The 14,125-nt window shown below is 36.8% G+C and overlaps 1 protein-coding gene and 1 pseudogene across 5 annotated transcripts in view; one reads left to right on the top strand and one right to left on the bottom strand.

Moving 5' to 3' along the window:
- LOC132369177 (cyclin-Y-like protein 1) overlaps positions 1–14,125 on the bottom strand; it is a 34,875-nt gene that overhangs the window by 10,169 nt on the left and 10,581 nt on the right. For 2 of the 5 annotated variants that reach the window (XM_059928558.1, XM_059928559.1), the window contains exons 3-7: positions 13,320–13,354; positions 7,172–7,272; positions 3,576–3,611; positions 1,320–1,371; positions 228–347 (exon numbers count right to left, since the gene is read on the bottom strand). In XM_059928558.1, the coding sequence (XP_059784541.1) occupies positions 228–347; positions 1,320–1,371; positions 3,576–3,611; positions 7,172–7,272; positions 13,320–13,354 (344 nt within the window). Of the gene's footprint in view, positions 1–227; positions 348–1,319; positions 1,372–3,575; positions 3,612–7,171; positions 7,273–11,155; positions 11,679–13,319; positions 13,355–14,125 lie in introns of those variants that run through there. The other 3 variants (XM_059928560.1, XM_059928561.1, XM_059928562.1) reach the window with 3 other exon arrangements.
- On the top strand, positions 10,027–10,382 carry LOC132368651 (10 kDa heat shock protein, mitochondrial-like; annotated as a pseudogene).

The following is a 14,125-nucleotide window of genomic DNA, read 5'->3' as shown; positions in this document are numbered from 1 at the left end:
CCTTTAATAGCAATTGTTTTGTGATGAGAAAAGCAATGGCAACATTTTAAATCATAATGATTATTAAAGCTCAAATGTGTATACTTTACTTTCTTTTGATAGGTTTCTCTTAATAAAGTTCTAATGATCATTTCAGGAACCTGCTTTCATTTGGGAAAAACAGGACCATACCATGTGTACAAGACAGAAATTTCTACAGATGCTTTATGAAAGAAAAAATATCTTACCAAAGTTACTACTGCACATTCAGCAGTTAGCTGTGCGGCACTAAAAAGAGTATGAACAAATCTGTAAATGAATTTGTGTTCAGGATCATGCTCGAAGTATTCCTCTGGAATCTTTTCTCGCTGAAAGGAGAAAAAATGCAATTTAAGTATCCATGGAAGAAAAATACTTAAAAGTACCCTTAAGATAGCAGTCTTCACACTTGGGCCCACGTGCCCCTTAAAATAATTTTGGTTGGGTGACATGTCTTGTAGTCTTTTAAATATAAACAATGGGATCCTAAAATACCACAGTGATCCAGTACTCACCACCATTCATTAAAGAAAAATACAGGCACAACCGCAGAAAATTTATGTATTTCCACGTTCCTCCCCACAGAATTCTAACCAAATGTAAACTATTGGGTTGGCCAAAAAGTTCATTTGGTTTTAAGTAAAAATAAACGACACAGTTTTCATTTTCACCAAGCATTTTATTGAACAATATATTCACTAACCAAACAAACTTTTTGGCCAACCCAATATTTTTAGGCTCAAAAGTCTTGCTGATCACCATATGTCATACTTTTCTGTAATCAACTTTGAAAACACATTTCCAGTGTCCTGTAACCATAAGGCTCTAAGAATGTGCTGTCCTGTACAGCAGTCGCCAGCCACGTGTGGCTACAGAGCACCTGAAGAAGTGAATTTTAAAACTTTGTCATTTTAATTCGTTTAAAATTTAAACAGTTTTCTAATTTTCTTCTTAGAGGCCTTATCATATTAGGTTTATTTACAAATATTTATATTGTTTGATGCTATGGAAAATCATCCTTTAAAAAGATACATTTTCTGTTACTTGGGTATGTTTACTTACCTGCTCACTATTCATACAAAGTGCAACTCGGTTCATATCCATCAACCCCTTATACAACACGCCTTCGGGAAAATGACTAGACACAACATGGCGTGGGGAAGAAGACTTAAAGGAAGATGAATTTGAGTTCGAGCTGGAGGAAGTAATTTTCTTCTAGTAATTAATTTCAAAGCAAATCAGCATGAAATAAACACAACTGTATAAGAGAAAAATACCACTTCAATAAAACTGACACTTACTGTGAGTGGATGTAATCTCTCATCAAAAATATCCAAGGATCTATCTGCATCTCTATAAAATAAGAATGTGCATTTAAAAAATTAAATCAGGAGTTACTATCTTAGTAAAATATCTGCTAGGAGTAGAGAGAGGGGTAGAGGAAGCTTAACCTTCAACAAAGCAAACAGTTTTATAAATTCTTCTCCTGGATTCCACCCTTAGAAAGGTTTCCTGACCTATTTTTACTCAGCACATCAAGTTCCGTGAAATCTTTTCTACAACAACCAGCCAGAGTTGCCTCTATAAGCACTGACCCTCCCTAACAGGCAATGCTAGTAAACCAATATATTTTCACTCCTCTAACCTCACACTGGAATATGCAAGAACATTTTATAAAGCAGTGGTGGTGGGCAATAAATTCTTCTCACTTCAATCAATGTGAATATGAGATTCATGGTTTTTTCCCGTTTTTTTCTCTTTAGTTCTTTATATTCTTATTGTGTATTTCTTCTTGTCTCTTTTAAATAGTTTGAGTTAAAAATGTAATTGTCTTTTTATTTTAAAAGAAACCAGGCTTTTTAATTTAAAATTTCACCACACTAATACACTGCGCTCATTTGAACAGCGGTTCTCTAAATGTGGTCTGCAGGCCTCTGGGATTCTCCCCTATCCCCTCCCCTTCAGGAGGCCCAAGAGGTCAAAACTGCTTTTATAAGAATACTAAGACACTACCTGCCCTTCACATTGTGTGACATTTGCTATGGATGTATAAAAGCAAAAGTGGGTAAAACTGCTGGTTTCTGAGCATGAATCAAGGCAGTGGTACCAAACTGAATTAGAAGTCATTCAATTATTCACTGCCACTTGCAGTTAAAAATCTGCTTTAAGAACATCCTTGATAAAAGAGTAAAAATTAATAGTGTTCTTAAACCTTGGTCCTTCTTTTTAATATTCTGAATAAGTGGAAAGTATGCATTAAGCACTTTTACATACTGAAATATGGCTGTGTTAAGGAAAAGCACTTGTGACTTGACGGTAAGTCATTTTTTTCATAGAACACCATCTTTATTTGAAACACTTTTTTCATCGAACACCATCGTTATTTGAATGTACAACTGACACAGTCATTCTTTCAAAAATGAACAAAGTGAGCCTGTCACTTCAAGGAAAATAACTCTAAAGTTATTTGTTGCCAATGATAAAATTCAAGCCATCAAGCTAAAAATATCAGGATTTTTGGAAAACTTCTCCCTTCTATTGTGAACTTGACAACTTCTCAACACTTAAAAGACTTTTCTGGTAAGACTGGTGGTGATACTAACAAAAGTGAGTTTTTGACACTGTCTAAAGACATGTGAACCAATACTTTCCAAATGACCAATGTATAATATTATAAAGTCAGGTACAGGTAAAAAGATCTACTCAGTATGCATGACAGATCAATGGGTATTAATTTAACATAGTATTTATTACAAGTTCATTGATATGATTTAGAATTCCATTTTAACTAATTTAAGAAACTAGCACATGCAGACTTTTGGTACAGTATCAAAGAATATACCAAATTATCTGAAGGCTTTAAAAATACATCTTTTTCCAACTATATATCTGCAAGCGGCTGGATCTTCTTCATATTGTTTCTTCAAAACAAATGACTGAAGACAGAATAGATATGAGAATCAGCTGTCTTCTATTAAGGAGATACTTTTCTCTCAATATTTTTTGTTGTGGAAAATAGTTATTTTTCATTAAAAAAAAAATGACTTATGTTAAACACTGGGGTTCCCAATCAGGGGTGATTTCGTCCCCCAGGGGACTTCTGGCCATGGCTGGAGACAGTTTTGGTTGTCGTAATGTGGAGGGAAGAAGGTGCTACTGGCATCTAGTGAGTAGAGGCCAAGGGTGCTGCTATATATCCTATAACACACAGGACGACACCCCACAACAAAGCATTATCTAGCTCAAAATTTCAATAGTGCTAAGGCAAACCCTGGTTGAACATACAATGGATTTAATTTTTTAAATTCTCAATTTCAATTTCTAATACAGTAAATTATCAATATAACCCATATAAACAAATACTCTTTGGGATGCTCAGTAACCTAAGAATTAAGGGTCCTAAGATAAAAATAAATGATTCACTTCTATATTGTAATAAAAGCACTCGAATAATAAAAGCTTATGCCAGTAACATCTATAGTTATTACCTAACACTAAACTTGATACCTTGTAAATTAATTAGCTGGAATAACAAGATAGGTTTTAAAAGAGCTCACCTGTTCTTTATGTGGTAATATATTGCTAAGGTCATACTGTGGAGGAAAAAAAAATACATTGTAATAACTGATTTTTATCATATCAGGCCTGAAGACATTTTTAAAAAGGGGTTAGCAAGGAGGGAAGACCTTCCAGAGGCCCAGTGGCCCCGAAATCCTCGAATTCAGAACAGTACCACATGGGTGCTTTCCCCCTTGTTTTAGGTTCTTCAGCTTTTAGCAAAATTAGGAGACCCAAAATGCTAGATATGCTGTTAGAAGGCATGTTTTGGTTGATTATTATAATATATAAATTATTACATATTTCCCCTGTCATTTGTCCTTCTACCCACAAAACCTTCTGTCCTGTACAAGTTATATCTATCTATACACATGCTTAAATTTAAGCCATATAGTAGTTTGTGTGTGTGGGGGGGGTGTGTGTGTGTGTGTGGTTTTTTTGTTAGCCCCTGAATTTCAGTTGATTTAGTTCGCTATCCACCTACCCATCCGTTTTCCATTATTTCCCTAAAAGTAAATAATAAAAGTGCTCTATACCAAAATGATTTAAAATCACTTTTACATAATTATTAGAAAATTTAATAGCAAAATTTTATAGCCACAAAACTGATGATAGGTCTAGCTATCCTGAAATAAGCAGTGCTAATAATACAGCATAATACTACACAGTATACTATTAATGACAGGTATTTCCAAATTATTTTAAATAAAGTATTAACGAACAGATAGATACAAGTCCTTAGGTAGTCTTTTTTAAGTTACTATATTCCTAAGTTATTCACAGCTGTTGTATATTAGGCAACAAAGGGGTTCTCTGGTTAAGTTATATGCTCCCCTTTGTTCTCAGTGTCTAAAATGAAACTCAAAATAATTGAGGGAAGGCAAATCTGAATTTTATAATAGGTCTATAGAATCTTAGCACTTGTATAAAGGCCTGTAACACCGTTAGCATCAAAGATGGATACTTCTATAGTGCTTCAAAGTTTCATCTTCAAATTGATTTTAAAATCACAGCATTAGAAGTTTTATGATGGAAAGGACCACTGAACCGTAGATGACATTTAATTAAACAACCCATTTTACAGAGAAGGGAACCAAGGCTTAAAACTGACTTACCTAAGGTCCCACTAATTATCAGAAGCAGTTCTCTTTCTCCTGCCCTCTAACCAAATAGTGGCTCCCAAGCTCAGCTGCACACTGGGATCATCTGAGAAGCTTTAAAAACTGCCTGGCTTCTGCTTCAAGATGTTCTGATTTAACCGGCACTGGGTATGACTTGGGCATCAGGACTGTTTTTAAAGATCCCCAGATGACTGCAGCGTGCAGCAAAGTTTAGGGATGAATGAGTTAGGGTTAAGATCGGAGAATCACTCGGGATGCTTTTGTCCATATAATCATGCTTCACATCATTCCCCATCTTGTCAAAAGGTGTGTGTGCGTGGGTGAGAGAGAGACAGACAGACAGACAGACACACAGACACTGTGTCTTGGAGGCGGGGGCAGGCGGGTGGACTTTGTGCATCCAGAAACATATATCTTGAAAAGTTGCATAAGTGATTCTAATAAGGCTCACCTACCCCACTGAGAACAACTACCCCACTGAAAACTAACCCCATGATAAACATTTTCAAAATCATTCCTAAAAGCCAATTGGCCCTATTAATTTTCTCAGTAAACCTTTATTTCACCAATAATGAATGTGATGAATGATCATTTTTAAAACTTCATGAGAGCAAATTAAAATTTACTGTACTTCCAAAAATTAGACTAGGTCGGGAAAAAAAAGGATGAAACCTACTTGTCTGAGCAAGGTTAATCTTTTTTTTTTTTTTTTAATTTTATTTAATTTTACTTATTTTTGGCTGCATGGGGTCTTTGTTACTGCGCGCGGGCTTTCTCTAGTTGCCAAGAGCGGGGGCTGCTCTTTGTCGTGGTGCGCGGCCTTCTCACTGTGGTGGCTTCTCTTGTTGCACAGCACGGGCTCTAGGTGCGTGGGCTTCAGTAGTTGTGGCACACGGGCTCAGGAGCTGTGGCTCGCGGGCTCTACGGCACAGGCTCAGTAGTTGTGGCGCACGGGTTTAATTGCTCTGCGGCATGTGGGATCTTCCCAGACCAGGGCTCGAACCTGTGTCCCCTGCGTTGGCAGGCAGATTCTTAACCACTACACCACCAGGGAAGTCCCTGAGCAAGGTTAACCTTCAAAGTACTTTTGAATTATATACTGGACATCAGACTCTTTTGAATTCAAAAGAAGCTGCGACTCTAGCCAAAGTAGAGTGGTTTTTGTACCCACAGATTCAGTGTCTTGGCTGAATAAAAACATTCAGTGATGATGTGATAAGTGCCCAAACTCAGGACTTTAGAGATGGGGCTCAGTTTTTGCTGAAACATGATTTGACTGCAACTATTATTGTAAGCAAGAGAGGAAAGTTACATTATTATGACTGTGAACTTGCTGTCTTTAATTAAAGTAGAAGTTACTGATAATTTAAAGAGCTAAAAAAAAAGCTGGCACATTAAAAACCAATTAAAAATATAATTAGCTTATAAAATTAAGACAACAAATAAAATTAAGGATAAGGACATTAATATTTTCAAATAGCATTTCCCAAACTGTGTTCTGGAAAATCAACATTCATATCCTAAGGAGATGTTAATGTTTCATGGACAACCGCGAGGGAGGAGGCAAGAAGCTCTGCATCCCGTTTGGTTTTTTTCTCTTAAATAAGCTTGAAAGGTTCATCATTAGGGTGTTTTGAAAGTGCATCTCCAATTGTGGACTATGAGGTGCTCCCAGAAATTAAAGAATAGTTTCCATCATCATGACACTGTTCGTGTCTCCTTAAGTATAAGCCTGACCACAGCCATGTTTCCGAAACCTCACCTCTTTTATTGTTCTCTGCTGTGATTGATACAGTGTGTTGGAGATATATTTATATATATAAACAAAAATTAAATGTGTCTATTAAGTTAAAACCTCAGTTGAACAAATTTCATCTACAAAGAAATTAAGCTTGAGTGTGTATTTCTTAAGACTGGTTTGATATATTCTCCCCCTCTTTGGGGGACAGGAAGGAGAAGTAAAATTTCATACAGAAATAGTGCAGGAAAAAAAAAAAATGCACAGTGGGATAAATCTGACAAAATCCAATTAAATTTAAATGCAGATTCGCTTTGGTGCCAGTAGGGGACAAGCTGTTCCTTCTTCTAAGAGTAGCTTCCAAAGTAGTATACATTGTTTGAGGACTACAACTCATAAAGAAATAATTTTTTCTAGAAATAGCCAATAAAAAGTGCCTCTCTTTCTCATTATGTTCAACAACGGCTTAACAACAGAAATGCGTCAAATAAAGATTTATACTTTTTCTGGGATTTCTTATTTGCTAACTGGCTTTCCCTTCTATCATGAGCTCTAAGATTAAAATGGAAACTGAAAATTCATATTTAGGTCCTTGAAATCAATGTATAGTTGACACCCGTTTTTTAACCTGATCACTGAAAAGGACAATTCAAATGAATGAAATTATGTATGGCTAGGATGCTTTTAGCGATAAGGGGGTCTGTCACTCAGCCCTTGGCAACCTACTTGTACTCACCATTTTACTGTGGTTCTAAGATTAGGCTGGCTGACTGTGCTGTCATCTAGAAATATTGTTGAGCATGAGCTATACTTTTTAGTAAGCTGCCCTGGAGATACCTGAAGGGGAAGGGAAATAGAAGAAAATGTCACAGTAAGTTAAACCTATAAAGTGTGTTTTTTTCCTTGGTTAAAATGTCAAACGATAAAGCATTAAGATTTTTCTTACACTCCATGAACTGCCTGAGTGTGATATCATGTGCAGCTCTATGGGAAACCTCTATACTCTGACTTCCACAGACGAGCTTTGAGAAATGGGTTATAAAATGCTGCCTTGATATAGTACCTATAATCAAACCTGGCAAGCGCCTATTATAAATTACCTTTATAATAATGTAAAAAGTTTAGAATAGGATTTCAGGGTTTTTTCCTTAAGCAATGAAATGCAGCTGAGATTTCCCATTTCTATTCATTTACTACACTAAAAGGTAATGCCTTCTGTAACACCGACGCCGGAGCATCTCACTGCAGTCAATGCACCCCAGTAACAAATGTACTCGTTCAGGAGACGGTGCGACGAGACAAGCGTTTGCGAATCAGAGGCTGGGCGTGCCAGGGCTGCTCTATCGCTAAAAAGCTGGGGGCCGTAAGTCCCTCTGGGCCTCAACTTCCTTATCTGGAGGACAAAAAGGTACTGCTTAAAGATTCTCTCGCATCCAAAAAAAACGGATAAAACAACTCTGAGAATTTAACTTCTCACTTCATGTTTAAGTAAGACTGCCATGACATTACTCAAGTGAGAACCTCAGAGAATACTTGCCATTCATTTCAAAATTGTACTAATTCTGTTCTACGTGTTATTTGACACTCCTGCCTCACCCATGCTGCTCTCTGCCTGCAGTGCCTTTTTCTTCCTCCTGTCCCAGCAAGCTTGACCCCATCTTCCTCTAGGATCCCTTTGCCAGCAGGCACACCACAAAACTTCTCACTTTCTGCACACTCACACATCTAATTTACCAACTGTTCCATGGTCTCAGCTGCTTGCATAGTACCACCCTCTTAAGTAAACAAGCTTCTCCAGGTTAGGAAGATTCTTCCCCTACCTCCAGCTACTGAGCACAGAATCTGGGACAAATTAGGATTCAACAAGTGTTTGAGAAATTATTTAAGATCAGTTACAACTGGAGGTAAATCTTACTAAAGATACAAATTCGTGAGAATTTATCTACAGTGGTGTTGGATAGGTGACAAAGAACTTTTTGAGACCCTCTAGAGAATGAACTATCTTTAAAACACTTTAGAAGTATCCATTTATTTGTGAAGAGCCCATGAACATGGCAATAGTCAAATACTAAAATGGCCTAAACTATGTTAGGACAACTCTCTTCCTTAAAGTAAGGCCAGTAACCAAATCCCAATCACTGAAAGCCACTGGAAGGAAGAGTAGCATTCTTTAATACCACAGAATACAAACAATTTTAAAGCTGGGTTTTGGTTTTGGTTTTTGTTTGCTTACTAATTCAGATGAGCCTTCCTTCCTCCTATTAATATAAAATAGTTTTCACCATGCTGTCACACTCTCCCATCAATGTCCTCCACAAATACATGAAAGGTGAGGCACAGAGAAAATCTAGTTGATGCTTTTTAAAATACAGAGCATTTAAATAAAAATTGCCAGTATCCAATAATCAGAAATATCCAAATGGCATATATAAAACACCATTTTGCTTGTTTCAGATGCTTTATGCAAAGCCACTTATTCCTTATTAACAAAAAGTTCTAGATGTAACATATTTGAAAAGTATCACTGTTTGGAAGACTAATTTCTCCTTCAAGCTAGAAATGTTTTAAACTAAAACTCTGATATGGTCCTTAAGCTATTTGGTTAATGTGTAATTTTAGAATCTCAAAAAACAGATACAGCATGAAAAATGAAAATTCACTCATTCAAATACTTTGATTCTAAACGAAGCAGGTTATCTTTTAAGGTCACTACTATTAGGGTATAATATGACATACACTACACGTAATAAAAGTCAATTCTGACCAAAAATCTATATATATGAGGGGAATAAAAATAGTAAGGAAATGTACCAAAATATAGACTAGTTGGTAGAGCTCTGGGTGCTATTTATCCTGTTTTCCTCTATTAAAAACTTTTTTTTCTATTATGAATGTATATTGATTTGTCTTTGGAAATATTACTGCTAAAACATTTAAAATTTTTAATTAGATGTGGTCTATAGTCCTATGGGGGCTCATTTAATGTATCAGCAACTTACAGTCTACTGGCTCGATCCTACAAAAGAAACACTTCCACAGGCCTACTCCTGAAACTATTCAAACTTTCCAGCATCTAGTGTTCACTAAAGGATGGCAGAATTGAAGCCTCTGAGCAAAGCCTAGATATGTTAGCTGCCAGCAGATTACTTTCCTCTCATCTTGCTTGAAAATTTAAGATAACTGTCCTTTATGATTAAAGCCTTACCATTGCTGGCTCACAACCTCAATAAACTGCACTGACACACATAAGGGTATAAAATGCAAATACAAAAAAAAAAAAAACAAGTAGCAAAAAACACTACTGACAGTTTAATGTTCATAGGTATTATTTCAATTGGTCACTGAAGAAGAGTATTTATCTTCATTCAGCACTAAGGACAAAATACATGGACTTTTACAATCTTTATAAGGGGAAAGGTTGCTTAGTAGACTTCAGGTTTAATGGTGAAGACTAGAAAATAATCATACCTAGGAGGCTAGTAAGTAACAACCCTCAAAGCTTATCATTAAAGGTCAAGTGCCTGTTGAAATCCTGCCCCCACCCAATGACTCTTCCCATTGTGCCTACTGCCTCTGATTTTAACCCATTAAAAGAATAAAGCTGGAGAGAGCGAGAGTACGAAGGGCGGCAACCCGAGTCATGGCAGGACAGGCATTTAGAAAGTTTCTTCCCCTCTTTGACCGAGTATTAGTTGAAAGAAGTGCACCCGAAGTTGTAACCAAAGGAGGCATTATGCTTCCAGAAAAATCGCAAGGAAAAGTATTGCAAGCAATGGTAGTAGCTGTTGGATCAGGCTCTAAAGGAAAGGGTGGAGATTCAACCAGTTAGTGTGAAAGTTGGAGATAAAGTTCTTCTCCCAGAATATGGAGGCACCAAAGTAGTTCTAGATGACAAGGATTATTTCTTATTTAGAGATGGTGACATTCTTGGAAACTATGTCGACTAAAATAAGTCACTATTGAAATGGCATCACGTGAAGCTGCCCGTTCCCCCAATGGCATCACGTGAAGCTGCCGCTGAAGTTCTGAAATCTTTCATCCTGTAAATAATTTCCGTGTTTCTTTTATAATAAAGTAATGATATCCAAACTAATGATATTCAGTGTCTCTGAAATTTAGTTTTCTCTGTATTGATTTAAACATTCCCAAATAAAAGTATATAAATGAAAAAAAAAAAAAAAAAGAGAATAAAGCTGAAGTTCACTTTTTTCTTCCCCCTTTTCACAAGTTTTGGATACGTTTATTAAGAATCAATGACTTTAACTGAAAAGTCTGTAATGCTCCATCTATGTTGCACATTAATGGACAATATGGTAGGGTGAGTGGTTTGAATAGAATTCATACTCCAGGCCTTAGTAGAAAAGTATAATATTCTAATTATAGGTATAATCAAAAATATTGTCTGAATTAATATCGTTAATTATATTGAATTAAACTTCAAACTCAGAACCTATATTCAAAGAATAAATCTAAGTTTGAGTAGACTGACCACAAATCTATTTCCTCTCCCCCTTCTTTCAGATATCATCTCATTAGAATTAAAGGCATTTTTTAAAAAAGCTATACATAAGACAGGATAAACAGCAGATGATTTTTAATGTTTGAAAGGTGAAAAGACTAGATAAAGGAGTGGTAACTGACATGGCAGAACAGAGGAAGCACAACCTTGGTACCTACAGAGAGTGACTAGGACAGGAACAAGAAAACCAGTTTGTCTTACAGAACCCAAGGCAGGCTCAGAGTTCAGAGGCGTCGTCCCCAAATCCTTGCAGTGAGGCCCATCAGTTAACGAGTTGTCCAAGTGATGCTTCCAATTAGATCTTAACAGACAGCCAAGGACCATCACACGTTTGAGGGAAGCCCCCAACAAGTAAGAGATCAAAACAGGAAGAAGGAATGGGACTTCCCTGGTGGCGCAGTGGTTAAGAATCCGCCTGCCAATGCAGGGGACACGGGTTCGAGCCCTGGCCCAGAAAGATCCCACATACCACAGAGCAACTGAGCCCATGCGCCACAACTACTGAGCCTGCGCTCTAGAGCCCATGAGCCACAACTACTGAAGCCCACACGCCCTAGAGCCTGTGCTCCGCAACAAGAGAAGCCACTGCAATGAGAAGCCCACGCACCCAACAAAGAGTAGGCCCAGCTCACCGCAACCAGAGAAAGCCCACGTGCAGAAACCAAGACCCAATGCAGCCAAAAAATAAATAAATAAAATAAAATATAAGGATGCTTTAAAAAAAAACAAAACCAAACAGGAAGAAGGAATTGATGGGAGTGATAAAAACTCAGGAGCAAATGAAAACTTGAAATTGCATCAGTGAAAAAAAGAATGACAGGATATAAGAGAACTCTATAAATTGAAAATAAGGTAGACAAAACAATATATTCAATAGAAGGATTAGAGCACAGTCAAGGAAATCTCCAGGAAGCAGGACAAAAAGACAAAATGCAAAGCAGGAGGGGAAAAAAGTTAGCCATCTGGTAAGTCTAAGACTTCCAACATCCGAATAATAGGAACCTGGAAGAAAAAAACAGAATATCAAAGAAACACACAAAAAAGGTCTATACCAAACCAAATTATGAAATTTCAAAATCCCAGGGAGAGGGAAGGTACTAAAAGGTTCCCGAGAAGGAAGGGGTGGGGGGAAATGACTAAAATCGGTAATGTACAATGTACCATACAATGTCAACAGGTTTAAGAGCAACAGTGTAAATGAGAAGATGAGAGGGAAATGTCTTCAGAACGGCAAAAATTAGTTTCAACTGAGAATTCTATACTTTATCAAATAGAAGGAGTTTCAGAGAGGCTAGATCTCTATAAACTTTCTGCCCATGTGCCCTTTTCCCAGGAAAATGTGCTCCAGTAAAACAAGGAAGTATAACAAGACAAGAGGGAAACAGAATCTAGGACATAGGGGATCCAACATAAGAGAGCAGAGTTATGTGAGATCCCAGATGACTTCACACAGATATCCCAGGAAAAGAGGCATAGAGCAGGCCTAGGGGAACACTAGTCTATATGGGAGTAGGAAGACAAAAGATTGGGGAAAAGTGTCTCCAAGAAAAAAATGGAACAGATGTGGCTTAGTAGACGGAAAATTTTTTTGATAGGCATGTGACAAATGTTAAAACATTTGGGGAAAAAAATAGCTGTTAGAAAACAGGCAAGCGAATATAGTCAGGAAATTAATTCCACAGAAAGAATGAAGAATGTGAAAGCAGGGAGACCAGGCAGGGAGCTACTTACTGCATTTGGCTGTGTGAGATCACGTTGGCTAGGAAAAGGGGGATTGGGTTATCCTAGAGAAGTGCAGAAGTGCTCCAATTTCATTAATATTTAAGAAAAAGAATGAAGGGTGTACAAGGAGGAGGCACAGTCAGAGAACTATATGGCTCAGCAATGCACAATATTTGCAGAGTCGTAGTAATGTAAACATTGATTCTGATTTAATAAAAACTGATACATGTTGAGGGAACACAGGGAGGGAAATAACGTCATGGTGGACCGAAGAAGCTAAGCTGTCACCTGCTATGACAAGAAGTCAATGGACAGTGCTAAAAATTAACTTACCTGTCATACTTTTATTACTTTGGTTAAAAAATAAGATCAAAAAAATAAGGCAAAAGAATTTAAGGCAGATCTTTATACTACAACCATATTAGTGAAATTTAACTTAAATGTCAGAACCCTTAAAAAATGGGCACTACTAAGTCAAAGACTTTCCTGAATACATTTGATAATTAGGAAAATAGAGATTTAGAAAATCTACCAAAAAGAGGTCCATGCTAACAGTATTGGATCCGTCATATTTTTAGGAATCATGGCAGACATATTTTTAATTCAAACTATTAATTTCTTAACTTTTCAACTGTTTACTTACATGGTTTAAATGGTTGCTCTTCCTCTTTTCCCGCACTAAGAATAAAAAAAATTAACTGATGAATTCTGATACAAATGCCATAGAAAAATAAAAGTAGTCACTAATTATTTGATGGATTACCAATAACACAATGAGATAAAATTCCATTCTATTTTTTAAAATAATTTCCAACAAAATATATAATTTAAATCACCCAGCAAGATGAGTCCTATAAATAAAATCTAAAAACTTAGTTTCACTTTTTTGACATAATAGATATTCTGTATTAGGTACAAATGAAAGACTCCCCATTTACAAAAGAAAAGGACAAAGCAAATTAGGCCAGGTGAGAAACTTAGCTAATAAAAAAATTTACCTGCTGCATAGCTGAACTACTAGCCAGGAGAATTTTCTAATTCTTCATTTACACACAGCGTACTTTAATTACCACAGTCTACAGATGACAACTCTAAGAACCAGTTTCTGGCCAGGCACTCATCTCCGAACGCACCAGTATCTCTGGAAGCATCCTGAACCACTTAATGGTAACCTACTCAAATACCTTACTGAAAAAATACACAACTGGAAAGTAACCTATGTTAAACGTAAATTTTAAAATGAGTGTGCTGACCTAAATGAACATATCTACAGCACACAAAACTGTTTTGCTCCAACAAAGGCCAGAAGAATAAAAGCCTGAAGAGGGTCTTAGGCCACACTCTTGCTCACATTGCCTCCTTTAACTCCAGACAGGCATCACAGGCACGGATTCCTTAAGGCTGAAGAGAGAGACAGGCATGGGACAGCTTTTCTTTTACTGTCTCCAG

This window comes from Balaenoptera ricei, chromosome 7 (assembly GCF_028023285.1).
Source record: "Balaenoptera ricei isolate mBalRic1 chromosome 7, mBalRic1.hap2, whole genome shotgun sequence".
NCBI classification, from domain to species: Eukaryota; Metazoa; Chordata; class Mammalia; order Artiodactyla; family Balaenopteridae; genus Balaenoptera; species Balaenoptera ricei.
Note: the sequence above shows the minus strand (reverse complement) of the source record. Positions and strands in the feature narration are given on the sequence as shown.